Below are 25,965 nucleotides of genomic sequence, written 5' to 3'. Positions count from 1 at the left end.
GACTTCCGGTAGAGAGCGCATGGAGTAGAGACGTGCTAACCTTGAGAGCCCACTGTATTTAATTTTTAATTTACCTCGCCTTCACTTAACAAGTGGACAATTATCTGCACTTAACCACTGCAAGATATTTTTCACCGTTGGATATTCTTGACGCTATTCATGGCTCCTAAACCGAGTGAAAAAGCAGAAGCCGACAAGACTGTTAGCAAAACTGACCGAGCAGCCATACTAGCTCTCCGAGCTCAAAACATAATTTCAAGAATTGAATGGGAAACTGGATGGACTTCAAGCAACTGCCAATAGCCACCACAACAGATTGACGACTCTCCACCATCGGCTGGAAGAGGTGGACACCTCCCGTGACCAGTCTTTTTCCGACAATCAGAAGCTAAAAGCTAAACTCGCTGACCTGGATTGAAGGAGCAGGAGGAGTAATGTTCGGCTCGGGATTAAAGGCCCTCAATCCACCAAATTCTTCTCTCCATTACTGAAGGAAGCTTTAGGTGAAGAAGTTTTTCCATCCACTCTATAGTTAGACCGGGCTATTCGTAGCCTTTCCCCAAAGCCAAGCCCTGCAGTACAGCTCAAACAATTGAGGATGGGGATCTCATCTCATCTACGGAGACGGCCAGACCATTCCCGCCTGAGGTGCCGGTGGGTGGGACAGTTTTTCCATTCTACTTTGCAGGCCAAAGCAAGAGGCTTAGTCATACTGATAAATAGAGATGTTATTTTCACCCCATTTGACACCGTAGCAGACCCCAATGCACCGTATATTATAGTCAGAGGCCAGTTATATAACACCAAGGTTGTACTGGTTAATATTTATGCTCCTAATTTGATGATGCCCAGTTCTTTCATTTCCCTGTAAAGTTAATTCCAGATTCTTACTCATTATGGGCGGAGATAGGTCCTCAGCCAGGGTCGGGTCTATAGTGTCCATATCAGGTGGTGTAATGGAACAGTCTCAACTTTTGGGTGACAGCTGTGGTTGGGGTATGTTCTTGGTGGGGTGGGATTATGTCAACTTTCCTTTTTTTGTTCTCCTCTGTTCTTAGGTTTGTATGTGTGGTTTTGTTTTTGCTTTTTGTATAAATTTGTAATTTTAGATCACAATAACAAGAACTGTGAAAGATTACAGTGTTTCCACAGGGTTTACAGCTTTGTACAAATTACAGAATTACAGATAATTACAACTATTTACAACTATTTGCAATGGTTTTATCCATAAAGCGTGCATCTTTTGTTGCTACAGTGGATCTTTCGCGGCTTCTGGAAGAACATTTCCAGTGCCTCTTGATATGAAACATCAGACCCATGTAGCCCATCCGTTTTAAGAAAGCTGAAATAATTCCCCATTCATTCTCTATGTCAGAGGTCTTCAACAGGGGATCCGAGACCCCTAGGGGGTTTGCGGATGTACTGCAGGGGGGGTCGCGAAATTTAAATACACATATACATGTCCCCGCTCCACCTCTCGGGTCCCCGCTCCACCTCTCCATCAGTTTGGGGGTCCTTGGCCTGGAAAACGTTGAAGACCCCTGGTCTATGTACTGTATCTGTCTACTTACTTACTTTTGTTTATATATTTATCTATCTGTATCCATCCGTCTTTATCGTTATCTATATCTATCATCTATCTGTCTACCTTACTTTTGTTTATTGAGGATCATGACAGGAGAGAGTCCTTGTTAATCACAAACCTGACCCTGTGGATTAAATGAAAACACGAGGTACGCCAGTCATTAGATCAGTATTCTTTTGTCTCTCTCAGTCTGCAGGTTTGAACACCAAATTAAAAGAAATGGAGGTTCTGACTCTGAGGAATGTGACTCTGGACGATGCTGGAGAGTACACCTGCCTGGCAGGTAACTCTGTCGGATTCTCCCACCACAGTGCTTGGCTCACTGTGGTCAACGGTAAGATGTGTGGAAGCAGGAAATCACAGAGGATCTAAGAAGCTCTACATCCCAGGTAACCTTTGTGCTGTGATTTGTCTGTCCTCAGAAAAGTCCCGCATCCTGCCACATCCCATCCTCTGCCTGGTGGGCCTCGTCAACTGGCTCACACATTTCCTTTAAAGATGCATTTGTTGGTTCCTAGCTTTCAACAAAACGCCACAGAGCACGGCTAATGATGCCCAAAGTGTTCACTTAAAGGATCTATATATGTAAAGAGCTTCTGCTTAGACGCTAGAACTGTTGGTGACAGTACTAGTTCTGTTACAGGCCAATGAATATGAGCGGTACATCTAGGATAACGATAAGCACTGAAGGTTTGGAAGTCCCCCAACAGCCTAGGCCTGTAGCGGTATAACTAAGGGAGGGTCCAGGGTCATCCGAGCCAGCCCTAACTGAAGGCGCCAGTTGTACTTTTTGAAACTCTAGGAACCACAAGTGATTTCTATTGGGGTGATGGGGTTCTATGAGGTCTTTAAGCCTTATAATAATGAATTACAGTAATCCAACCTGGAAGAAACTAATGGATGAATTAGTTTCCAGTGTCTCTTTGACCTGATGCAAGTGAAACCATGACGTCCAGGTCACGTGTGTCCAACTTAAAATACATATATGGGTCAGTGTTCCTCACAGTGGAACTATAACTATAAACTATATGATTAGTTAATGGATCTCCTTCCTGTCAGACAGATCTAAAGTGTTCCATAGTTGCTGTGCATGTGAATAGACTCAGCTGATCATATATTCTGGGTTATACCTCCTTTACTGCTATTGATCCAGTAAATCTAGGATCGTTTATTCAGTTTGCTTTAAGAAGTCTGTCTGCAAATGTTTAAGTATTTCATCTTTAAAGAGCAAAGCTTCAACATGTCCTTTTACCAATATCAGCCAGATGATAGTAGTTGGACATGTAGAGTAGTTAATCGTCTGCATACGGTGAGACTTTTACGCTGTTTCTCCTGTAGTCGAGCAACGTTCCTCAGAGTGATTGTCAAAGGTTCAGTCAGCTATTGAGCTTATTTGTTTGGACTAAGGCCAATATGAGATCCACGACATAAACGTGGCCCCGATGCCAAACCTCCACTTGGCCGATAATCCCACTCAGTGGATGGATTCTGGTGAAACGTCAGAGAATATTTTCTACCATTTCTTCTGTTTTTAATAAAAGCTTGAGATCCTCACTGATTTATTGTGTTTTGATCTCTCATTCTGATCTGTCCCTCCGTCCTCAGTGTAGATGAAATGAGGCTAAATGGGTCTTTATCTCGTTTTATGTAAAGAGTAAAATGTTTCCGACAGAATCAGGTTTTCCTACGGTTAGAACGAGCTACCACTTCTGGAGTAAAGTCACCTGAGACGTGGCTGTGCTTTAATAAAGAGGGTAACCTGTAGAATAGATATTTATCAATTCAGAGACACAAACACCAGTTTGTTTTATTACTTAGAGTTACCATCAAAACCAGACGTGTCAAATATAAAACCAAACTCACAGGTGGAAATGGTTCTAGTTTCATTTTATTTAGTTTAAATGTCCTGTAATCACATTAAAAGGTTTTTATTTCTCCTCCAATCATTGACTGATCAGACCACAGCTCCCCCCAGAGGCAGGTAGGGAGAACTACACCATCAGTTCTATAGAGTCTCTGTTCTGATGAAGATTTAAAACCAATAAAAACAACTAATGGAGTTTATTTGATTCAGTAAAAGAAAAGAAAAACAGAAGAAGTCATGGACCATTATTTTCTGTAAAACATAAACACCTCCTCCTCCTCTCCTCTTTCACTTTCTTCTTCCTCCTCTTCTCCTCTTCCTCCTCCTACTCCTACTCTTTCTCATATTCTTTCTCCACCTCTTCTTCCTCATCATCGTCCTTCTCCTCCTTCTACTCTTTCTTATCATCTTCTTCCTCTTCATCCTCCTCCTTCACTTTCACTTTCTCTTTTTCTTCCTCCTTTTTGCCTCTTCCACCTCCATCTCCTTCTTCTTCTTCATCTTCCCCTCATCTTTCTCCTCCTTCTCTTTCTCATCCTCTTTTTCTTTCTTCTCCTACTCTTCCTCCTCCTCCTCCTCCTCCTCATCGTCATCACCATCCTTCTTCACCTCCTTCTCTTCATCTTTCTCCTCCTTTCCTCCTCTCCTCCTTCTGCTCTTTCTCATCCTTTTTTTCTCCTCCTCCTTCTTCCCTCCTCATCTTCCTCCTCCTTCCCTCCTCCTCCTCCTCCTTCCCTCCTCTTCCTCTTTCTCCTCCTTCTCCGCCTCTTCCTCATCATCATCCTTCTCCACCTCCTTCTCCTCCTCTTTCTCCTCGTCCTTCCCTCTTCCTCTTTCTCCTCCTCCCCTCCTCCTTCTCCTTCTCCTCTTCCTCCTCCTCCTCTGCTCCTCCTCCGCTCCTCCTCCTCCCCTTCTCCCCCCTTCTCCACCATCTCCTCCTCTTCCTCATCATCATCATCCTTCTCCCCCTTTCTTCTCCTCTTCCTCCTTCTCCTCCTCTCCCCCCTTCTCCACCTTCTCCTCCTCATCGTTATCCTTCTCCACCTCCTTCTCCTCCTCTTCCTCCTCCTCCTCCTCACTACATCATATCATCACCTCTCGACGTCTGTGTCTCATCAGAAATCTAAAACCAATCATCAGATTATAATCTGACAACAACATGTTTCATTTCTGTTTTAGTTCAGAGAACAACCTGATGAAACGTTTCTATTTAATGAACTTTCCTTCTACAAGATAAATTAGTACATCGCTGCCATCTGCTGTTTCGTTCTATAGGTCAGTGTTCTGACTGAACCAGAGCGACCCCTAGTGGAGCAATGAGGAACAACACCTACTGTTAGTGGACTGTTAATGTCTTCACTCTTCACTCTTCATATATTTATGACAGAGTCCATCATGGAGTCACTGCAGCTTCAGTCTTTGTGAAGGTGAAGTCATGTTTGTTTATAAGGAGGAGGAAGAGGAGGAGGAGGAGGAGGAGGAGGAGGAGGAAGAAGAGGAAGAGGGTAGAGTCTCTGGAGCAGGTCCCCTGAATCTCTCCTCCTGTCCATCATTAATATCACCTCCTCTCAGCGTCTCTGTCCTCCAGCGTTCACCAGATGTCTCCAGAGCCTCCCGGGCCCCCAGCCATTGGCCCCGGGCCCCAGCGGTAAATTAACTGCTGACTCAGTTCAACCACACTCCGGGACCAGCCTGGACCCACCCAGACCCGGGACCGGAGCCAAACCCCAACTCTGGACGGAGCCAGGACCAACCAGGCCAGTCCAATAAAAGCCAGAAGACATTCCTGGTCACCAGAGGCTGGACTTTAACTCTTCAGCATCAACACATCAACACAGACGATTAGAAGAGGAAGGAGAGGAGGAGGTTTACAGGAAGAAGCCACAAGAAACTAAAAGAGATATCAGATATAACTCCAGGTTTTAATAATAAGATAACTGCTGTTTGAGTTTAAAACGAGTTTTTCAAAATAAAACATCCTCAATGCAAAAAAAAACAAAAACAGTTTAATCTTATTTAGTTTTTTTCTTCCAACTTTCTTTATTGAAGAGTTTTTTTGTGCAGATAGAGCTGCAACACTAAACTAGAGGAGATCAGTATCAGTACAACCTGTTACCTGGATTCAAGCTTCATTAAACTGATCTAAAGAGAAATAAACTCTACATCTGTCTGTTAGTCTGCAGACTAAGACTAAATCTGTCAACATTAACACACGTATGAACAACAAACACTTGCAGCCTCCTCCTCCTCCTCCTCCTCCCTCCATAAAGGAGAGAAAAGAGTCTGAGACAGACTCACCACAAAGTCAGGAATGTGGAGTTTTCATGGGCAGCTTTATTTGGCCTGAAGAAAATGTTTCCTCACCGAGTTCAGAAAACCACACACACACATGCACCAACACACACACACTAACACACACACACCAGCACACTAACACACACACACACACAGAACCAAATAAAGCTCCATCTGTTAATAACATTAATAATTAATCAGAGTCTCTGCTCGTTTAAAAGACAGAAAGTCACAGAGACTCAGAAGAGACACGACGACAAGAAGAAGAGAAACAATAATAAAGAGACAAAATGGAAAGAAAGACGAAAAAGACAAAAAACTAAAACAACGAGGTAGAAAAAGATGAAGAACAGAGAACAAGCAGAGAGACAAACCAACGATAACGGAGCAAACTCTACAAGTGAAACTGATTCAACAACTCTGAACAGATCAGAAACATTCAACTCCTCAGATCAGAAATATTCAACTTTTCAGATCAGAAACATTCAGCTCTTCAGATCAGAAACATTCAACTCTGAACAGATCAGAAACATTCAACTCCTCAGATCAGAAACATTCAGCTCCTCAGATCAGAAACATTCAGCTCCTCAGATCAGAAACATTCAGCTCCTCAGATCAGAAACATTCAGCTCCTCAGATCAGAAATATTCAACTTTTCAGATCAGAAACATTCAGCTCTTCAGATCAGAAACATTCAACTCTGAACAGATCAGAAACATTCAGCTCCTCAGATCAGAAATATTCAACTTTTCAGATCAGAAACATTCAGCTCCTCAGATCAGAAACATTTAACTCCTCAGATCAGAAACATTCAACTCTTCAGATCAGAAACATTCAACTCTTCAGATCAGAAACATTCAGATCAGAAACATTCAGCTCCTAAGATCAGAAACATTTAGCTCTTCAGATCAGAAACATTCAGCTCCTCAGATCAGAAACATTCAGCTCCTCAGATCAGAAACATTCAACTCCTCAGATCAGAAACATTCAGCTCCTCAGATCAGACTCAGAGGAAGTGAGGTGAGATGTGAAGATAGAGACACAGATTAATTGTTTATTTAATATAAATATGAAACAGAAACTAAATAACTTCCTGTCGGTTTCTTTTCATCGTCCTCAGAGTTTAAATTCTATCATCAGGTCTTTTTCTGTCTAAACATTTATCACTTGTGATCCCGTCTCACTGTGAATCTTTATAAATAATAATTAAAGCTTTGATTTGTGACCACGTCCCTTCGTCCATCTGAACCGAGCGTTCCTCTGGAGTCCTGATCTTTGCGTCGTGGATTCTCACAATGATCCGTCTGTGTTCTGTCGCTCGCTGTCAAACACTCGGACGCTTTGTTCAGAGCTTCTCAAACACACATTACAGCCATGAATCCACAAAGGAGTCCATCTGTGCATCAGTCAGTGTGTGAGCGTTTCTGTTACTCAGGTTGTGGGGACGAGAATCAATCCGGTCTGAGACAAAGGGAAACTCTTGACGATGTGAATCATTAAACCTCAGGGTGAGGTCTTTGTTTGAGATAAAAGAGAAATCTACGTGATGTTATTTGAACCATAACTGTGAGGTTATGTGCTGGTTACAGCTGATTACAGTCGCAGGAAAAAAGACAGTTTCATGAACAGCTTGAGGCTGTAATATGTAAATGGAGGCCGTGGGCTAAAACGCAGTCGCTCTACTGAATTCTTTGGCTCATCGCTGCAAGATGGAGTTTCCATCTCATTGTTTGTGTCGCAACAACAATTACACAAAAACCCACAGAACAGAAACAAACAGGTTCTTTCTAAGGAAACAAGAACAAAATGAACAGCACATGACATATTATACATGTACAACATACAGATACAGATACCTGCACCTTCTCTAAACTGACTCTAAAATATAAAAACATCTAATTTAACAGAAACAAACCTGTTTAAAAGATGTCACATGTGATAAAAGTGTATAAATGTCATTCTGAGTTTGAGGCTGAGGCACAACTCAAAGCAATATGGATAAAGTTGAAGCTACCTGTCTTTAAAACATGATGAGACTGCATCTTATTCTTTATAATATATTTAATAAACCCCCCCTGAATGAAACGTCTGGTCTGCTTCAGCTTTCAGCAGGTTTCTGTCTATAAATATAAATAAACGGTGCAGCGTTTAGCAGCTAATGAGCCACAGAGTTCCTCCAGCAGACCAAGACCAAATGTTTGTTTTATTATTTTAAATCCTCTTTTTTCGTTCCTGTGAAAACTTCCCGTCGGTCGTGGAGTGAACTCCCTGATACCTCCTCGACCAAATGAAAACAATCAGCAGCTACTGAGCTCCTCAGACGGCGGTCAGAGCGTGCACGGCAGGAATGTAAAGGAGAGGAAATCATTTCACTTTCCTGCTGCTAGAAAAGGATTAAAGAAGAGGAGCGGGTCTGGTCTGGACTTCTGTCCAACCAGCAGTTAATACAACTCATCATTAATGTGATCATGGCTGATTTATGCTTCAGTGGCTCCTGGACAACAGTTTTACATCTATAGAGCAGCTTAAAGGTTTTTGCATTTCTCAGAAGTTTCTACATTTCTTCATAAAAATGATTTTCACATGAGTTCTCAAGAGAGAACAACAATCAGACAAACTGAATCTGAACTATTATACTCATTTATTCTGTTTAATCAGTGAGGAGCTGCACCTCTGGGACTACAAGTTAATTCCAAGGTTACGTTAGAGTCAATTAATCAGATTATCATAATATATATTTTGACGTGTTGAATAGAGTTTGTTTTGTTTGGGTTTTTTTTTTTTGGGGGGGGGGGGGGATTAGGGGGCCCAACAAGTCGTCTTTACCCAGGGGCCCTTGAGGAGTTTGATCCGGCCCTGTCTAAACTAAATCTTAACCTAACCTCTGCGGTTATTTTAAATGTGAGCATTTGTTTTGGTCGAAGCTGTGGAGGTCCCTGAACGCAGCACGGATCTGGAGTCAATGAACCGGTGTGTTTGTGTGGTGATACCGGGGGAGGGTGGGGTGTTGACCGGAGGAGGCTCCGCCCCCAGGCGGTCCTTCTCGGTGAGTATATCGAGGCATCGCCGTCAATGAACAACGCTTTTCTCACGTTTCTCTCCGGGACGAGGTCGGAGCCGTTTGGAGTTCCTCCGCCGGGACTTTGACGTTAGTTAGGGCCGCTCCTGCAGATGTGTTCGGGCCCGAAGAGAGTTATTTAAAACCGGGAATAAGTCGGATACCGGCCGCTGGAGACTTTTCCACTTTAATGAGGTTTTTAGTGGAAGCTCCTCAGTCTCAGAGCAGGACCCCGGCTACAGGCGGAGGAGGTAACCCCAGACTGCTCACTGCTCTCCGGCTACAGCAGCGAGCTAACAGCGGGACGAGTCACAGGTACGAGTCAGATTATACCTGAGATTACAACCTGGAATACAAAGGTGAACTCAGCAAATATGTGCTTTTATCTACAAATATAAAGTTTAACTAATCAAATCTCATGTTGACATCTTTAAATCTAATGTTTTATTCCTTAAATCTAACTTTTCATCTGTGTAAACATCAAATCTGTGTTTTCTGTTTTAAATCTAAAGTTTTAATATTTAAATGTAAAAATCTAAAGAGTTTTTTAAAAGTTAAATTTATCTTTTTCCTCCTACATCACATCCCACCTGATGAATCTGCAGTTTTCATCATTAAATCTAAAGTGTGCACATTTGGTTTATTATTTATAACCTGGAAACACAGAAAATACAGAAATACACTAGTACAAATATTACTGTTACTGGCTAAACTAAAACTTTAACTACTTTAATTTATGTTGCACCACATTAAAGTAAAATTCCTACATTATAATTTAAGTTTTGTTTGCAAAATGTTTTCAAAACTGACTTTAACTGCACTGAAAAGTTACTGAGTTTATCATATCTTAGTTTATTTTAGTTTATTTTAGTTTTCCGTAGCTCATCTCATTTTTTCCTAAACATCAAATCTTTACTTTGAGGAAAAAATAAAACATTTGATAAACTTTAAGTCCACCTTTAATCCTGATGTGACTGCAGAGTGTTTGGGTCTGATGAAGTAATCTGATTCCTTCCTGTAGCTCAGCTGGTTGTTCATCCACAGACGTGTTTCTGTTAAATGTGTGGAGTGTGCACCAACGCTCTGACTCATTTTCCAGTCGTCCTGGGACACAGCTCTGATCCCTGCATCCCTTCAGCTCCACGCTGGCTTTCAACGGCCTCCTGCCTCTGGACCAGCGCCGTCTCTCTTCCTGTTTGGCGAGGAGCTGTGTTGTTTTTCAGCTCAGATGTTTGGGCTGAGTGTTGGTATGACAAGTATCCAGAGCTGCCAGCCGGCTGCAGAATCTGGAGCGTAGGTGAAGGATCGACAGCTTCAGACTTTTTATGAGTGTGAGGCTGCAGACGTTAAAGACTGAACCGAGTCTGAGGCCAACACTTTGATTGATTTCAGGTGGAGGCGTAGCGTGAAAAGCTGCGTAGATAATGTTTGTTTGTGCTGAGACGTTTAATTAAATCCTTCATTTTCTCCTTTGAATTTAAAGTTTCTCTCTTTTAAACCTGCAGCTTTCGTCTCTAAATCTAAAGTTCAAACTTTTCTTCCTTAAATTTATTGTTTTAATCTTTAAATCTGAAGCTGTGCACCTCATACCTCAACGTTTTCCTCTTAACGTTTACAGTTTCCAACTTTAATCATCAGTTTTCTGTTTTAAATGAAACGTTTTCACCTTTAGCATTTAGCAGGGTTGGTCTTTAAAGTTCACTTTGTCCAGTAACAGTTATTATTTATTACTGAAACAACATGTCTGACGGAAAGGCAGCGTTATTCAGTCCTTTAGTTCACATCTGTGTTCAATATGAAGACGTCAGACTTGTAATTAGATTTATTTTACAGCTCAGCTGAAGATTATTTTCTGTGACTCAGCGTCAGTTCTCTGTCCGTCTTGGTGTCCGTCCTAGTTTCCTTGTCTGAAATCCGTACAGCCGCCTCTCTTTAATTAAAGAAGCAGCTTCAACGTCTTCTTAAACTCAACCACAGACTGAAGGACGGACGTCTCCGTGTCCTCAGCTCTGGTTTCATTTAGCGTCCTGCTCCGGTGTTCAGGTCGTCTGAACGTCTCCTCCACAGCTGATCCAGACGTCTCTAAACATCTGTGTTATTCCTGACCTGAAGAAGAAGAGGAGGACGAGAAGGAGGAGGAAGAGGAGAAGGAGAAGGAGAACGGAGGAGAAGAAGTTTTCTCCACCAAAAGCTAGAAAGCCTCCAGTAGTTTAGGTTTCATCCTTCAGTCAGTAGCTGTTTGTCTGAGTAGGTGATGATGATGATGATGATGATGATGATGAAGATGATGAGGGCCCATAAACCTCCTGACCCCTGGGGTCACCTGTTCCTCCCAAACATCTGTCAAGTGTCAAACACAACGCTGTGAATGAGCCTAAAACAAACACGTCCACCATTTGTCTCCATCAAGGTGTCAAACCGTCGTCCTCTAAAACGTCCACTCAGCTGTTTCTGTCTCCGTCGGTCCTGGGACAACCTCACACCAGAAATATTAACGCCTGGTCTCACCTGTCCATCTCTGAGTCCCTGTGTCTCCACCTGGTGTCCACATGTGTCCCCAGCCAGCATTTGAAATCTGATCTGAGTTTGTTTGTAGAAAGAAGGAAAGAATGAGAGACAAGGAAAGAGAAGGAGAGAAGGAGAGAAGGAGAGAAGGAAGGAAAGAAAGGACAAAGGAAAGGATGGACAAGGAATGAAGGAAGCTTCCATGTCTGTCCTGATGTGTTAGTTGTGTCAATGATCTATATTTAAACAAGTTTCTGTTGTTGATTGAGACGAGTTTTATTATTTTAGTTTTCTGCTTTTATAAACGTCCTCTTTCTGAATGTTGGAGGTTGAAGACGTGATGTCATTTGTTGTTGGACTCATTACCAGCGTCTTCATTTCTTCATGTCTCTGCAGAGACATCATCGTGTGGACGTGGATGTTTTAGGACACGATGTCTTCCCCTCGCTGCTTCCTGCTGATGCTGTCCTGCTTCCTGCTGGTTCTGATGGTTCAGTCCAGACCGACCACAGAGGACACAGACCCAGGTAAGAGACAGACGCCTCAGGGAGGACGCCATGTTGGACAGAGGGGCTGTCAAAGTTAATGTAGTGTGGAGAGAGTAGCTAGAGTCTGTCCTTTTCTTCTCCTAGAGTTGGTCTCCTGTAGCTTCCTAAAGTCTGTCCTTGTCTTCCTTGTCTTCTCCTAGAGTTGGTCTCCTGCAGCGTCCTAAAGTCTGTCCTTGTCTTCCTTGTCTTCTCCTAGAGTTGGTCTCCTGTAGCTTCCTAAAGTCTGTCCTTGTCTTCCTTGTCTTCTCCTAGAGTTGGTCTCCTGCAGCGTCCTAAAGTCTGTCCTTGTCTTCCTTGTCTTCTCCTAGAGTTGGTCTCCTGTGTCTTCCTAAAGTCTGTCCTTGTCTTCCTTGTCTTCTCCTAGAGTTGGTCTCCTGCAGCTTCCTAAAGTCTGTCCTTGTCTTCCTTGTCTTCTCCTAGAGTTGGTCTCCTGCAGCTTCCTAAAGTCTGTCCTTGTCTTCCTTGTCTTCTCCTAGAGTTGGTCTCCTGTAGCTTCCTAAAGTCTGTCCTTGTCTTCCTTGTCTTCTCCTAGAGTTGGTCTCCTGTAGCTTCCTAAAGTCTGTCCTTGTCTTCCTTGTCTTCTCCTAGAGTTGGTCTCCTGTGTCTTCCTAAAGTCTGTCCTTGTCTTCCTTGTCTTCTCCTAGAGGTGGTCTCCTGTAGCTTCCTAAAGTCTGTCCTTGTCTTCCTTGTCTTCTCCTAGAGTTGGTCTCCTGTAGCTTCCTAAAGTCTGTCCTTGTCTTCCTTGTCTTCTCCTAGAGTTGGTCTCCTGTAGCTTCCTAAAGTCTGTCCTTGTCTTCCTTGTCTTCTCCTAGAGTGGACTGGATTCAGTCCAATAAATCTTTCAGTCAAAGTTAATGTAGTGTGGAGAGGGTAGCTGGTACCTTGTGTTCTCTACTCCAGAAATGTTCTGGTCATCCAACGCTGCCATAAACTCCCTAACCCTCTCTGGAAGATGTTTCTCCTTGACGCTGTCTCCAGGAAACTTTTCTCTTCTTTTAAACGTTCAGTGTTTGTTGTTGTTGTTTGGGTGCAGCCTTTGACTGAGTGGACTCCATGGATTCTGTTTAGATGATCAACTACTACCACCTCACCACACATCCACAGTACACTAGTTACTGACTAACAGAGGACTACCTTCATCTACACAGCAGTGATGGTTACACACTGGGTTGTTCTTCTTCTTCTCTCTCTTCTTCTACTTCTTTTTGTTCTTATCCTTCTCCTTCCTCTCCTTCCTGTTCTCTTTCTTTTCCTTCCTATTCTTGTTGCTGTTTTTTTTCTATCTCTTCTTCTTCTCCTTGTTCTCCTTCTTCTCACTTTTGTTGTTGTTGTTGTTCTTATCCTTGTCCTCCGTCCTACTGTTCTTTGTTCTTCTTCTCCTTTTCCGTCTACTTCTTATTCTTATTTTTGTTGTTGTCTCTGGTGTCTCTGGTCTCCCTGGCCTCTCTCTGGTGTCTCTCTGGTGTCTCTGGTCTCTCTGGCGTCTCTCTGGTGTCTCTCTGGTCTCTCTGGTCTCTCTGGCGTCTCTCTGGTCTCTCTGGCGTCTCTCTGGTGTCTCTCTGGTGTCTCTCTGGTCTCTGGTGTCTCTCTGGTGTCTCTCTGGGCTCTCTCTGGTCTCTCTGGTGTCTCTGGTGTCTCTCTGGTGTCTCTCTGGTCTCTCTGGTCTCTCTGGTGTCTCTGGTGTCTGGTCTCTGGTGTCTCTGGTGTCTCTGGTGTCTCTGGTCTCTGGTGTTGCTGGTGTCTCTCTGGTGTCTGGTGTCTCTCTGGTCTCTCTCTGGTGTCTCTGGTGTCTCTCTGGTCTCTCTCTGGTCTCTGGTGTCTCTCTGGTGTCTCTGGTGTCTCTCTGGTCTCTCTCTGGTGTCTCTGGTGTCTCTCTGGTGTCTCTGGTGTCTCTCTGGTCTCTCTCTGGTCTCTCTCTGGTGTCTCTGGTGTCTGAGGTCTGTGGTCACCGTCCTTCTGTCTTTTTATAAAAACCAATAAAACTTTGCACTGAGTGAATTTCTTTAATAGAAACTGACTTTATGGAGGTTTGGTTGTTTTCTGGCTTCGAGGTCTGAGTCTGGTTAGAGAGAGAGAGAGAGAGATGGTGGAGCCAGACTCAGACAGACTGGCCTTTACCTCCATCCTAACTCCTTTCCTTCTGTCTTTCCTTTCCTTCCTTCTCTTTTACTTGTTTCCTTCCTTCCTTCTTCATTTACATCTTCCCCTCCACAGCTTTGCTTCCTTCCCTTTCGCTCCTTTTGTCCTCTTGATTCCCCCTTTTCCTTCTTTTCCTCCTCTTTCCTTCCTTCCCTTCTTCCTTTCTTCCTTCCCTCCCTCCATCCCATTTCCTTCCTTTTTCCATTCATCCTTGGCTTTGCTTCCTTCCTCTCTTTTATTTGTTTGTGTTTATTCCTTCATGCTCCAGCTGATCTTTCTGTTACCATTTTGTGTTTTCTGAGCCAGTAAATCCTTCTCAGTCACATCTATTCTATTCTATTCTATTCTACTCTATTCCATTCATTGTCTCTGCTGCTCCATAAACAAAGCCAGCTTTCTCTTCCCCTCCTCGTCGGCCGGCTGAAGCTTTCAGGAACCAGACCACGTCCGTCCTTCGCTCTGAGTCCAGAGGAGCGATGCGGGCGCTGCCTCTGAGCTCGGTTTAGAAACCGTTTGATGTGTTCAGCAGTAGCTGCACGCTCCTCTCTAGTTTTACAGATTTACATGTTTATTAGAGACGGGAAACACACTGAGCTTCAGAGCTGAGGCTGCAATTAAAGAGACAACGCTTTGCTTTTTACTGGAAACCTCCTGTAGCTCAGAGAGGTCTGAGGAGGTCAACCTGAAGACTGAGATGTTAGACGATAATATGAACAAGATAATAGATTTAAGTTAAACCAGCATGTTTACAGCCTGAAGGAAGGATGGAAGGAAGAACTGGAGGAAGGAAGGAAGGATGGAAGGACGGATGGACAGAAGGAAGGATTGGAGGAAAGAAGGAAGAATTGGGGGAAGGAAGGATGGAAGGAAGGAAGGAAGGAAGGAAGGATGGAAGGAAGAACTGGAGGAAGGAAGGAGGGATGGAAGGAAGAACTGGAGGAAGGAAGGAAGGATGGAAGGAAGAACGGAAGGAAGGAAGAATTGGAGCGGGGAGGAAGGAAGAAAGGAAGGAAGGAAGGAAGGAAGAATTGGAGCGGGGAGGAAGGAAGGAAGGAAGGAAGGATGGAAGGAAGGATGGAAGGAAGGAAGGAAGGAAGAATTGGAGGAAGGAAGGAAGGATGGAAGGAAGAACTGGAGGAAGGAAGGAAGGATGGAAGGAAGGAAGGAAGGAAGGAAGGAAGGAAGGATTGGAGCGGGGAGGAAGGAAGGAAGGAAGGAAGGAAGGAAGGATGGAAGGAAGGAAGGAAGGAAGGATGGAAGGAAGAACTGAAGGAAGGAAGGAGGGATGGAAGGAAGGATGGAAGGAAGAACTGAAGGAAGGAAGGAGGGATGGAAGGATTGGAGGAAAGAAGGAAGAATTGGGGGAAGGGAGGAAGGAAGAACTGAAGGAAGGAAGGATGGATAGAAAGATGGAAGGATTGGAGGAAGGAAGGAAGAAAGGAAGGAAGAACTGAAGGATGGAAGGAAGGAAGAATTGGAGGGAGGAAGGAAGGATGGAAGGAAGAACTGGAGGAAGGAAGGAAGGATGGAAGGAAGAACTGAAGGAAGGAAGGAGGGATGGAAGGAAGGATGGACAGAAGGATGGAAGGAAGGAAGGAAGGATTGGAGGAAAGAAGGAAGAATTGGGGGAAGGGAGGAAGGAAGAACTGAAGGAAGGAAGGATGGATAGAAAGATGGAAGGATTGGAGGAAGGAAGGAAGGAAGAAAGGAAGGAAGAACTGAAGGATGGAAGGAAGGAAGAATTGGAGGGAGGAGGAAGGAAGGAAGGAAGGAAGGAAGGAAGAATTGGAGGGAGGGAGGGAGGAAGGAAGGAAGGATTGGAGGAAGGAAGGAAGAACTGAAGGATGGGAGGAAGGAAGGATTGGAGGAAGGAAGGAAGGAAGGAAGAATTGGAGGGAGGGAGGAAGGAAGGACGGAAGGAAGCAAGAATTGGAGGGAGGGAGGAAGGAAGGAAGGATTGGAGGATTGGAGGAAGGAAGGAAGGATGGGAGGAAGGAAGGAAGGAAGGAAGAATGAAAGACAGAAGGAAGGAGGAAGGAAGGAAGGAAGAATTGGAGGAAGGAATGAAGGAAGGAAGGAAGAATGAAAGACAGAAGGAAGGAGGAAGGAAGGAAGGATTGGAGGAAGGAAGGAAGGAAGGAAGAACTGAAGGATGGAAGGATGAAGGATGAAGGAAGGAAGGATTGAAGGAAGGAAGGATTGGAGGAAGGAAGGAAGGAAGAATTGGAGGATTGAAGGAAGGAAGGAAGAATTGGAGGGAGGGAGGAAGGAAGGACGGAAGGAAGGAAGAATTGGAGGGAGGGAGGAAGGAAGGAAGGATTGGAGGATTGGAGGAAGGAAGGATGGGAGGAAGGAAGGAAGAATTGGAGGGAAGAAGGAAGGATTGGAGGAAGGAAGGAAGGAAGAATTGGAGGAAGGAATGAAGGAAGGAAGGAAGAATGAAAGACAGAAGGAAGGGAGAAGGAAGGAAGAATTAGAGGAAGGAAGGAAGGAAGAACTGAAGGATGGAAGGATGGAAGGATGGAAGGATGAAGGATGAAGGAAGGAAGGAAGGATAAATTCAATGTATTGAGGGAAGGACTGGTGAAGAGATGAACTGAAAGGAAAGACCTTTCAGTCCTTCCATCCTTCCTTCATGAACACTGAGGGTTTTTTGGTAGTTTTGTCCTCTGTCCTCTTCTTCCTGTCTGTCTGAGGGACATGTTGTTGTCCTGCTGTTAACGGTCTGAGGACGGTGGAGACGATGTCTCTGAAGTTTAGGAAGTGGTGGAGACTCTGTTCACGGAGGTCAGAGGTCAATCCACAAACGTCTTTCATCCTTAGTTGGAGGGAAACTCTGACCTCACATCAACATGTGTCCTGAGTGAGTCCAGATGTGGACACACCCAGGACACATGAGACTGGACACAGAGCGGAACAAGCAGCTGTTGATGGTTCTGATCCAGCGGTAGGTAGAGATCCATTAGAGACAGCAGCTGCTACAATATTCTACTGACCACATGATGGCGCTGCTGATTTACAGACACACAAACTGAGATCAGATCTCAAGTGCTGGCTGGGGACGCATGTGGAGACACATTTAGATTAAGACCAGGTGGATGGACAGGTGAGACCAGGTGACACCAGGTGAGACCAGGTGAGACCAGGTAGATGGACAGGTGAGACCAGGTGGCACCAGGTGAGACCAGGAGAGACCAGGTAGATGGACAGGTGAGACCAGGTAGATGGACAGGTGAGACCAGGTGTTTCTGGTCTGAACGAGGAATGAAAAGGAGAATTGACATGTTTCTGTTTTTCAGCTGAAGCCTTGAAGTCGTCTGAAGACGAAGAAGACGATGAGTCGTCCTCAGAGGAAAACAAACTGTCCAACGAGCTGTCCACGAGCAACGAGAAACTGCAGCGTAAGATTCAGGAGATCAGTCCTTCTTCTCTTCCTCCCTTACTTTCATTCTTCCTTCCTTCCTTCCTTCCTCCTTCTCTCCTCCTCCCTCTCTCTCAGTTTATATCTATAGTTTTATCATCATGGTGTTAACCTGGTGTCCTGGTCTCCTCCGTCAGCGTTGGCTCCTCAGTGGGTGACTCCAGAGAAGATGGCGAAGTCTCTCCACGCCGTCCCCGCCAGTAGGACGGTGAAGTTCAGATGCCTAGCGACGGGAAACCCCGCCCCCTCTCTGCGTTGGTACAAGAATGGGAAGGAGTTCAGGAAGGACCAACGGATCGGAGGCTACAAGGTGAGGAAGGAACCGTTAGAGGACCTTCCAGCTGTTCTAACGTCTTTATTTAATCTGTCCTCACTCTTTCAGATCAGAGACCACATGTGGACTCTCATCATGGAGTCGGTGGTTCCGTCTGATAGAGGGAACTACACCTGTGTGGTGGAGAACGAGTACGGGAGCCTGGAACACACCTACATGTTGGATGTAGTCGGTAAGGATCAGCTGACACGACACAAACTGGATCCAGGTTCCTCCTTCTTCTTCTTCTTCTTCTTCTTCTTCTTCTTCTTGTCTAACGTCTGATACGTCCTGGTTGCAGAGCGCTCCCCTCACAGGCCCATCCTACAGGCCGGGCTGCCGGCCAATCAGACGGCCCTGGTCGGCAGCGACGTGGAGTTCGTCTGTCGGGTCTTCAGCGACCCCCAGCCTCACATCCAGTGGTTCAAACACATCGTCGTCGACGGCAACAGGGTCGGACCGGACGGAAACCCCTATGTTCAAGTTCTCAAAGTAGGTACAGGCTGAGGGGAGGGAGGGGGGAGGGAGGGAGGAAGGAGGGAGGGAGTAAGAGAGGAAGGAGGGAAGGGTGAACTGAAAAAGGCAAGGATGAAAGGAAGGAGAGAAAGATAAAAGGAGAAATGAACTGAAAGATGGAGAGAGAGAGTTTTTGTTGTTGATGTTCTGGAGGATTTACTGTCTCTGTCTCTGTCTCTGTCTCTGGTCTGGCTGTGTAACAGTCGTCCTTGTCTTCTCTGTCTCTGTCTCTGGTCTGGCTGTGTAACAGTCGTCCTTGTCTTCTCTGTCTCTGTCTCTGTCTCTGGTCTGGTTGTGTAACAGTCGTCCTTGTCTTCTCTGTCTCTGTCTCTGTCTCTGGTCTGGTTGTGTAACAGTCGTCCTTGTCTTCTCTGTCTCTGTCTCTGGTCTGGTTGTGTAACAGTCGTCCTTGTCTTCTCCGTCTCTGTCTCTGGTCTGGTTGTGTAACAGTTGTCCTTGTCTTCTCTGTCTCTGGTCTGGTTGTGTAACAGTCGTCCTTGTCTTCTCTGTCTCTGTCTCTGGTCTGGTTGTGTAACAGTCCTCCTTGTCCTCTCCGTCTCTGTCTCTGGTCTGGTTGTGTAACAGTCGTCCTTGTCCTCTCCGTCTCTGTCTCTGGTCTGGTTGTGTAACAGTCGTCCTTGTCCTCTCTGTCTCTGTCTCTGGTCTGGTTGTGTAACAGTCGTCCTTGTCCTCTCCGTCTCTGTCTCTGGTCTGGTTGTGTAACAGTCGTCCTTGTCCTCTCTGTGTTGTGGTTCTGGATCAGAGACTCTGGGTCGTTGCGGTTTGTTCAGTCTGACGTCTGGTCTCCTCCCTCTGATTTATTGTCCTCAGTCTGTCTGTCTTTATGAGACGTCAACGGACTCAACTGAACTATGATGATCAGACTCTGTCCTGAGGACAAGCATGTGACCTTCAGATCTAAAAGAGACTCTGAAAGATTATAGGAGGGAGGAAGGAAGGAAGGAGGGAAGGATGAAAAGAAGGAAGGAAAGAAGGAAACAAGGATAGATGGAAGGAAGGAAGGAAGGGAGGAAGGACACAAGGGTAGATGAAAGGAAGGAAGGACACAAGAATGGAGAAAGGAGGGAAGGATGAAAAGAAGGAAGGAAACAAGGAAACAAGGATAGATGGAAGGAAGGGAGGAATGAATGTGGGAGGAAAGGAAGAATAGAAGACAGGAAGGGAGTAGGGAAGGACATGGAGGAAGGAAGGAAGATCCATTTCTATTGGATTAAGGTCAGGACTTTGACTTGGCCGTTCCTAAACATTCATCTTGTTCTTCTTTAACCGTTCTCTTGTAGAACCACTTGTGTTCTTGGTTCTCGTTGTCTTGCTGCATGACCCAGTTTCTCTTCACATTCAGCTCATGGACAGATGTCCTGACATTTTCTTTTAGAGTTCACTGGTAGAATTCAGAATTCATTGGTCCATCAATGAGGACAGGACGTCCTGGTCCAGATGCAGCAGAACAGGCCCAAACCAGGACATTAGCACCCCCATGTTTGATGGAGGGATGAGGTTCTACTATTCTACTTTGGTCTCATCTGTCCACTAAACATTGTCCCAATAGTCTTCTGTCTTGTCTTGTCCACCTGTCTCCTATGTAACATTGTGTCATGTTCTCAGGTGTCATGTTCTCAGGTGTACTGTTCTCTGTGTCAGACTGCAGGTTTGAACACCACAGATAAAGAAATGGAGGTGTTGACTCTGAGGAACGTCACAGTAGATGATTCAGGAGAGTACACCTGTATGGCAGGTAACTCTATTGGAGTCTCTCATCACTCAGCCTGGCTCACTGTCCTCCACGGTAAGACCATCATGTCCTACGTCCTCTAGACATGTGACACTAGACTAACATGGACATCTGATTATTGTTCTTCTTCTTCCTAATTATTTTCCTCCTCCTCCTTTTCTTCTTCTTCTTCTCTTTTTTACCTAATCCTCCTTATCCTCTTCCTTCGTTTCCTCCTCCTCCTCCTCATCATTCATGCTGTGATCCATCTTTTCCTCCTCAGAGTTGCCCCCCTCCCCCCTTCCCTCCCAGACCTACCTGGAGATCTTCATCTACTGCCTGGGACTGTTCATCATCATCATCCTCACGTCCACAGCAGTGGTCTGCAGACTCTGCTGCTCCCCGAAGAAGAGCGACCAGCTGGCCGTCCAGAAGCTGGCCAAGAGTCTTCCTCTGAGGAAACAGGTCAGACCTCGTCCTGTCTCTGCTCAGGACCAGGACGCCTCACCTCCTCTCACCTCCTCTCACCTCCTCTCTCTGTCTCTAGGTGTCGGTGGAGTCCTCGTCCTCCCTCCAGTCTGGGAAGTGTCTGATTCGTCCGTCTCGTCTCTCCAGCGCCACCACCAGCATCCTGGCCGGAGTGTCGGAGTACGAGCTCCCCTACGACCCCGTGTGGGAGCTTCCTAGAGACCGGTACTCCTCATCAGGACTCCATGTCGTTAACGAGTTCACCATGTGATCAATTTAGAGACATTTCAATTAAAACATCTTCCATGTGTCTCTACTTTAGTCCAGCTCTTCTCTGTCCTCAGACTTTTTAAATCCTGACTCTGCTCTCAGAGCTGGAGCTTCACCTGGAGCTTCTTCCTCTGTCTTCTTCTTCTTCTTCTTCCTCCTTTTTCTTCCTCCTCCTGCTCTGGGAAGCAGCTCTGCTCCGTTATGGCTCATTCTTAATTCTTTTATTTTTATTTCATTTAGTTTGCTGTTGACCGTACCTGTGACTGATAATAAAACCTGTTTCTTTCTCATAGACTCTTTTATCTCTGATATCTCTAATACGTCTGGTACTTGTCTTCCCCAGGCTGACGCTGGGGAAGCCTCTGGGTGAAGGCTGCTTTGGTCAGGTGGTCCTGGCCGAGGCCGTCGGCATCGACAGGAACAAACCCACACGACTCAGCAAGGTGGCCGTGAAGATGCTGAAAGGTGACACAGATATATTCACCTGTTTAATTTAAATAAACAATCTGGATTTAAAAGTGATTTAAATGTGTTTTCTGACGCTGTGTTCAGCCGACGCCACAGAGAAGGACCTCTCTGACCTCATCTCAGAAATGGAGATGATGAAGATGATCGGCAAACACAAGAACATCATCAACCTGCTGGGCGCCTGCACTCAGGACGGTGAGAGGAACAGCTGTTCATCAGTCGGGACGTCCCGGCCCAGTACCCATCAGCTGACCCCAGTCCTGGTCCACTCTTAAATGTCCTACACTGGTTGTTGTTTGGATGCAGCCTCCTCTACTTCTTCTTTTCTTCTTCTTCTTCCTTTCTCTTTCCTCCTCCTCCTCCTGCTACATCTTGTTTAGACGCTAGCCAACCGCCACTAAAACAGAAGAAGAAGGTTCTGACGCTGCAGTGACGTGGTTTTAGTTCATGTCAGACCAAAAAACAAATAACTACTAAAGATACTTGACACCGATCATAATATCAGTGAGTTATTGTCATGGTGGATGTGTTCTCTGTGGTCTAGGCCCTCTGTACGTGGTGGTGGAGTACGCCTCCCAGGGGAATCTGAGGGAATATCTCCGAGCTCACCGCCCCGTCGGGTTGGAGTACTGGAGCGGCTCCAGGCGAGCGTCCCTGGGCAGCGTGGAGATCCGAGAGCTGGTGTCGGCCGCCTACCAGGTGGCCAGAGGAATGGCGTACCTGGCTTCAAAGAAGGTCAGCGGCTGCAGCGGTTCACTCTCTGACTCCTGTCCAGTAAACTGCAGACGTTAAACTCTTAAACTCTTTTTTAGTGCATCCACAGAGATCTGGCCGCCAGGAACGTTCTGGTGACAGAAGACGACGTGATGAAGATCGCTGACTTCGGTCTGGCCCGAGACATCCACCACATCGACTACTACAAGAAAACAACCAACGTAAGACAGAATGAATATCAGTTAAAACGTTTTTATCGTCATGTCAACCACATATAGCAGGTGCAGCACGTAATGAGACGAGAGGACATTCCTCCAGAACCACAAAAAGATGCAGGACTGAGTTCAATACAAGGGACTTAGCATAAAGTGCATGTATGCAAAACACTTGGGGGATGATGCAAAGATGTGTGCAAAAAAAAGATGCGACAATATGCAGATGATGCTGTAATGTTCCTGCAGGGCCGTTTACCGGTGAAGTGGATGGCGCCTGAAGCTTTATTCGACCGCATCTATACGCACCAAAGTGACGTGTGAGTCGTGAACTTCATTGTCTTCAACCATGGAGTGAGAGTTAATTCATAGCAGTGATTTCATCAGATTTAATGAGTCGTATCATAAACCAAGTAAAGCTGCTGTTTAGATGCCGCCTGTGCTCGGCCTTTAATAAATATAGTTTCTGTATTTATGATGCGTTGATGTTCCTGGTGCAGGTGGTCGTTTGGAGTCCTGCTTTGGGAGATTTTCACCTTGGGGGGATCTCCTTACCCCGGAGTCCCCGTGGAGGAGCTCTTTAAGCTGCTGAAGGAGGGACATCGCATGGACAAACCGTCTGCATGTCCTCAGGAGCTGTGAGTAGAACAACCTGCAGATAAATCATCTAAAACCGTCATGACGTGATAAAGATGTGATGAGTTTAACAACAGACACTTGAGATCTGATCTCAGTTTGTGTGTCTGTAAATCAGCAGTGCCATCATGTGGTCAGTAGAATATTGTAGCAGCTGCTGTCTCTAATGGATCTCTACCTACCGCTGGATCAGAACCATCAACAGCTGCTTGTTGACTTGGAGACATGATCCAGATGTTGGAACAAGATGGAAAGACTCTCACATGTTAAGATCTGATTTATTTATGATTGTAGTTATTTTAGAGAAGGAAGGAGGGAAGGAAAGAAGGAAGGAAGGAAGGAAGGAATCGAGACTCAACACTGTGTTCACACTTCCAAAGGAAGGAGGTCCCAGACCACCTCCACATGTGGACTGAGACCAGATCAGTGTTCATACCTGGACACTAGAGACCAGATCGTGATCGGAGTATTCACGGTCATAACTTACATTAGCATTTCTGTATTAGCCTCATCTCGGTATCAAAATGGCGTCTGTACTCTGGTCTTCTATTGTCGCCTCCCTTGACCCGATCAGAGCCTCCATGTCCCGTCAACAGCCTCTGACAAACAATGAGAGTTGGATAGATGTTTAGGCAGGAATGGTATGGTGTTAAATTTCATTACATTTAAACTACAATTAAATACTCAAAAAAGTAATGTTTGTGAACTTAAAGTACATTTTAATCCACTTGTAGTCTATTAATAGAAGTCAAAACACAACGACATCTCAGATTACAGAAATGGTAAGGACAGTACTTCTTGTTTCTGATTGGACAGAACCCGTGCTAAAATATAAGCTGATGTGATTGGTTGTTTTTACGCTTTGTGATTGGTCAGCTACGTGGAAGTGTAGACACTGTGATCAACTTTGAAAGCAGACAACATGTACAGTCAACAATGTGGAAAGAAGTTTGAGTCGTTGTCAGATTTCTGCATGTCTTGCGGAAAGACATTGACATTATTTAAAGAGGCAGAGGGGACACACGATGAGGACGTAGTTGCCCCGTCTCTTCAGTCCTAACTCCTTCAACTGTGCTTTTAATGCCATGATGGGTTGACAGCATCAAGAATGACATTATATGTTTGTCCTCTTTCTATACATTCCTCTATTAAAGCCATCTGGTCCTCCATTCTTTCCAACGTGGTTTAAAACTCGTGCACGGACACAGTGAAGCAGATACAGGAAAGGACGTTACACTGTCGGGTTCTGTCCAATCAGAAACAAGAAGTGTTGTCCCTACCCTTTCCTAATCTGATTGTTGTTGTTGTTGTGTTTTGACTTTAAGGGCCACCGTAGTTATTAATGGGTTTCTACTTCTACGTGTTTGTTCACACTCATTGTTTGTTCTCTGTTAAATCAATAAAGTAACAAGGTGTGTTCTTGTGTTCTCTCAGGTACCAGATGATGAGCGACTGCTGGCACGCCGTCCCGTCCCGCCGGCCGACCTTCCAGCAGCTGGTGGAGGATTTAGATCGAACCCTCTCTGTCACGGCCAACCAGGTAACTCTCTTCTCTTTACCTTTATATAATTTTCTTTCCAGAGTTGTTGTTATTATGTTATTTCTCCTCCTCCTCCTCCAGTCTTCAGTTTTGTTTTCAGCCTGTAGTTATCAGAACAGAGTCCCTCTAATGTAGAGTGAACACTCATCAAGCTTTTCATTTCTTCTTCTAAAATAAATCTTGATGCTTTGCCACATCAGTAAATCTGTTTTACATCCTGTCCTCCTCCTCAGGACTACCTGGACCTGACCCTCCCTCTGGTCCAGCGCTCCCCGGTCGGCCCCTCTCATCCCTCCACATAATCATCCAGGACGTTTTCTTCTTCTCCTCCCTGCTTCACCTCCGTCCCGTTTCCTGAGTGGCGTCGGGCGCCAGGTGCGGCCTCGACTGCAGCCTGATGTGAAGAACATCTGGACTGAGCTGGACTCCCTCAGACGGGCCTCAGGAAACCGGCCGTGTTTATTCACAGAGGGGGGACGGGGCAGAGTTGACCCGCTGAGAGGGAAACGGGTGGCTTAGGGGGTCCGTCCAGTGTTTGGTATTTCAAGTTTGGTTTTAGAATCTATAATAAAACTAAATAAATAAGAGGTTATTTGATTTTACCTTTGGTAGTTTAAAGTATGAAACCAGAAACCAGGAAGTAAAGGAGTTGTTTCCAGTTGTTTAAAATCAAACCTGAAATACCAGAGAAAGACGACGGCCCCTTTAATCCTGTGTGTTAATAATCATTGTGAATATTGTAAATAATATTTGTGTTATATGGACGAACCAGATGAATAAACAATACAACCAGAAAAACTTTCATGTTATTGTATTTCATTTTTCACACTGACTTTAGATTTGTGTCCATTTTCCTTTGAGAAAAAAAATGTATGAATCGTTTATAGGTCATTTAATTTCTCTTTGTGGATTTGGATGCTTGGTCTGTGATGTGTCATGTTACAGGAAGCCTCCAACATGAATGTGTTAAATATCTGATCAACTACTTTTATACAGATTAATGGTTAAAATGTTTATTCCTCTCTATCTGACCGGTTTCCTTCTAGATCAAACTCCTAGAATCAATTAAAATTAGAAATAATTGATGGAAACAAACATTACTTTTCATTTCGTTCAGAAATTTTCTGTTGATTACCTTTACTGTTACAGGTGCAGACACACCACAAAGACTACAGCCAAGCTAGGAGGAGCTAGCATTAGCTGGGAGGCTAGGAAGTTAGAAAGTACTGTTAGCTGGGAGGCTAGGAAGTTAGGAGGAGCTAGGCCTACTGTTAGTTAGGAAGCTAGGAAAAGCTACTGTTAGCTGGGAGGCTAGGAACAGCTACTGTTAGCTGGGAGGCTAGGAACAGCTACTGTTATCCGGGAAGCATGGAAGTTAGCACTAATGTTAGCTATGAGGCTTGGAAGCTAGGAAGAGCCACTATTAGCTGAGAGGTTAGGATGCTAGCTATGAAGTTATAAAGCACTTCTATGAGCTAAAAGGCTAGGAAGTTAGAAAGTTAGGAGGAGCTACTGTTAGTTAGGAAGCTAGGAAGTTAGAAAGTGCTACTATTAGCTGGGAGGCTAGGAACAGCTACTATTAGCCGGAAAGTTGGAAGGAGCTATTGTTAGCTGGGAAGCTAGGAAGTTACCGTCACTGTTAGCTATGAGAGCCTAGGAGAAGCTACTGTCAGCTGGGAGG

The 25,965-nt window shown here is 45.0% G+C and overlaps 1 protein-coding gene across 1 annotated transcript; it reads left to right on the top strand.

Moving 5' to 3' along the window:
• On the top strand, positions 1 to 25,068 carry LOC311507354 (fibroblast growth factor receptor 1-A-like). Its single transcript, XM_084571665.1, has 19 exons — positions 1 to 654; positions 1,775 to 1,919; positions 2,008 to 2,045; positions 11,704 to 11,834; positions 17,294 to 17,395; positions 17,553 to 17,725; positions 17,798 to 17,921; positions 18,030 to 18,220; positions 19,907 to 20,051; positions 20,260 to 20,441; positions 20,524 to 20,669; positions 21,058 to 21,179; positions 21,267 to 21,377; positions 21,727 to 21,917; positions 21,995 to 22,117; positions 22,358 to 22,428; positions 22,609 to 22,746; positions 24,179 to 24,284; positions 24,518 to 25,068. Exons 4-19 carry the CDS (start codon positions 11,741 to 11,743, stop codon positions 24,584 to 24,586), a joined length of 2,088 nt encoding a protein of 695 aa, XP_084427791.1. The 5' UTR covers positions 1 to 654; positions 1,775 to 1,919; positions 2,008 to 2,045; positions 11,704 to 11,740; the 3' UTR covers positions 24,587 to 25,068.
• The last annotated feature ends 897 nt before the right edge of the window (positions 25,069 to 25,965 follow it).

This window comes from Chelon labrosus (assembly GCF_963514085.1).
Source record: "Chelon labrosus genome assembly, chromosome: 22".
Taxonomy (NCBI): domain Eukaryota; kingdom Metazoa; phylum Chordata; class Actinopteri; order Mugiliformes; family Mugilidae; genus Chelon; species Chelon labrosus.
Note: the sequence above shows the minus strand (reverse complement) of the source record. Positions and strands in the feature narration are given on the sequence as shown.

Coding starts and splice junctions, on each gene's coding strand:
- LOC311507354 (XM_084571665.1), top strand. CDS start 11,741: ATGTCTTCCCCTCGCTGCTTCCTGCTGATGCTGTCCTGCTTCCTGCTG. Junction 20,052..20,259: donor CTGGCTCACTGTCCTCCACG/GTAAGACCATCA, acceptor TTTCCTCCTCAG/AGTTGCCCCCCTCCCCCCTT. Junction 24,285..24,517: donor TCTCTGTCACGGCCAACCAG/GTAACTCTCTTC, acceptor CCTCCTCCTCAG/GACTACCTGGACCTGACCCT.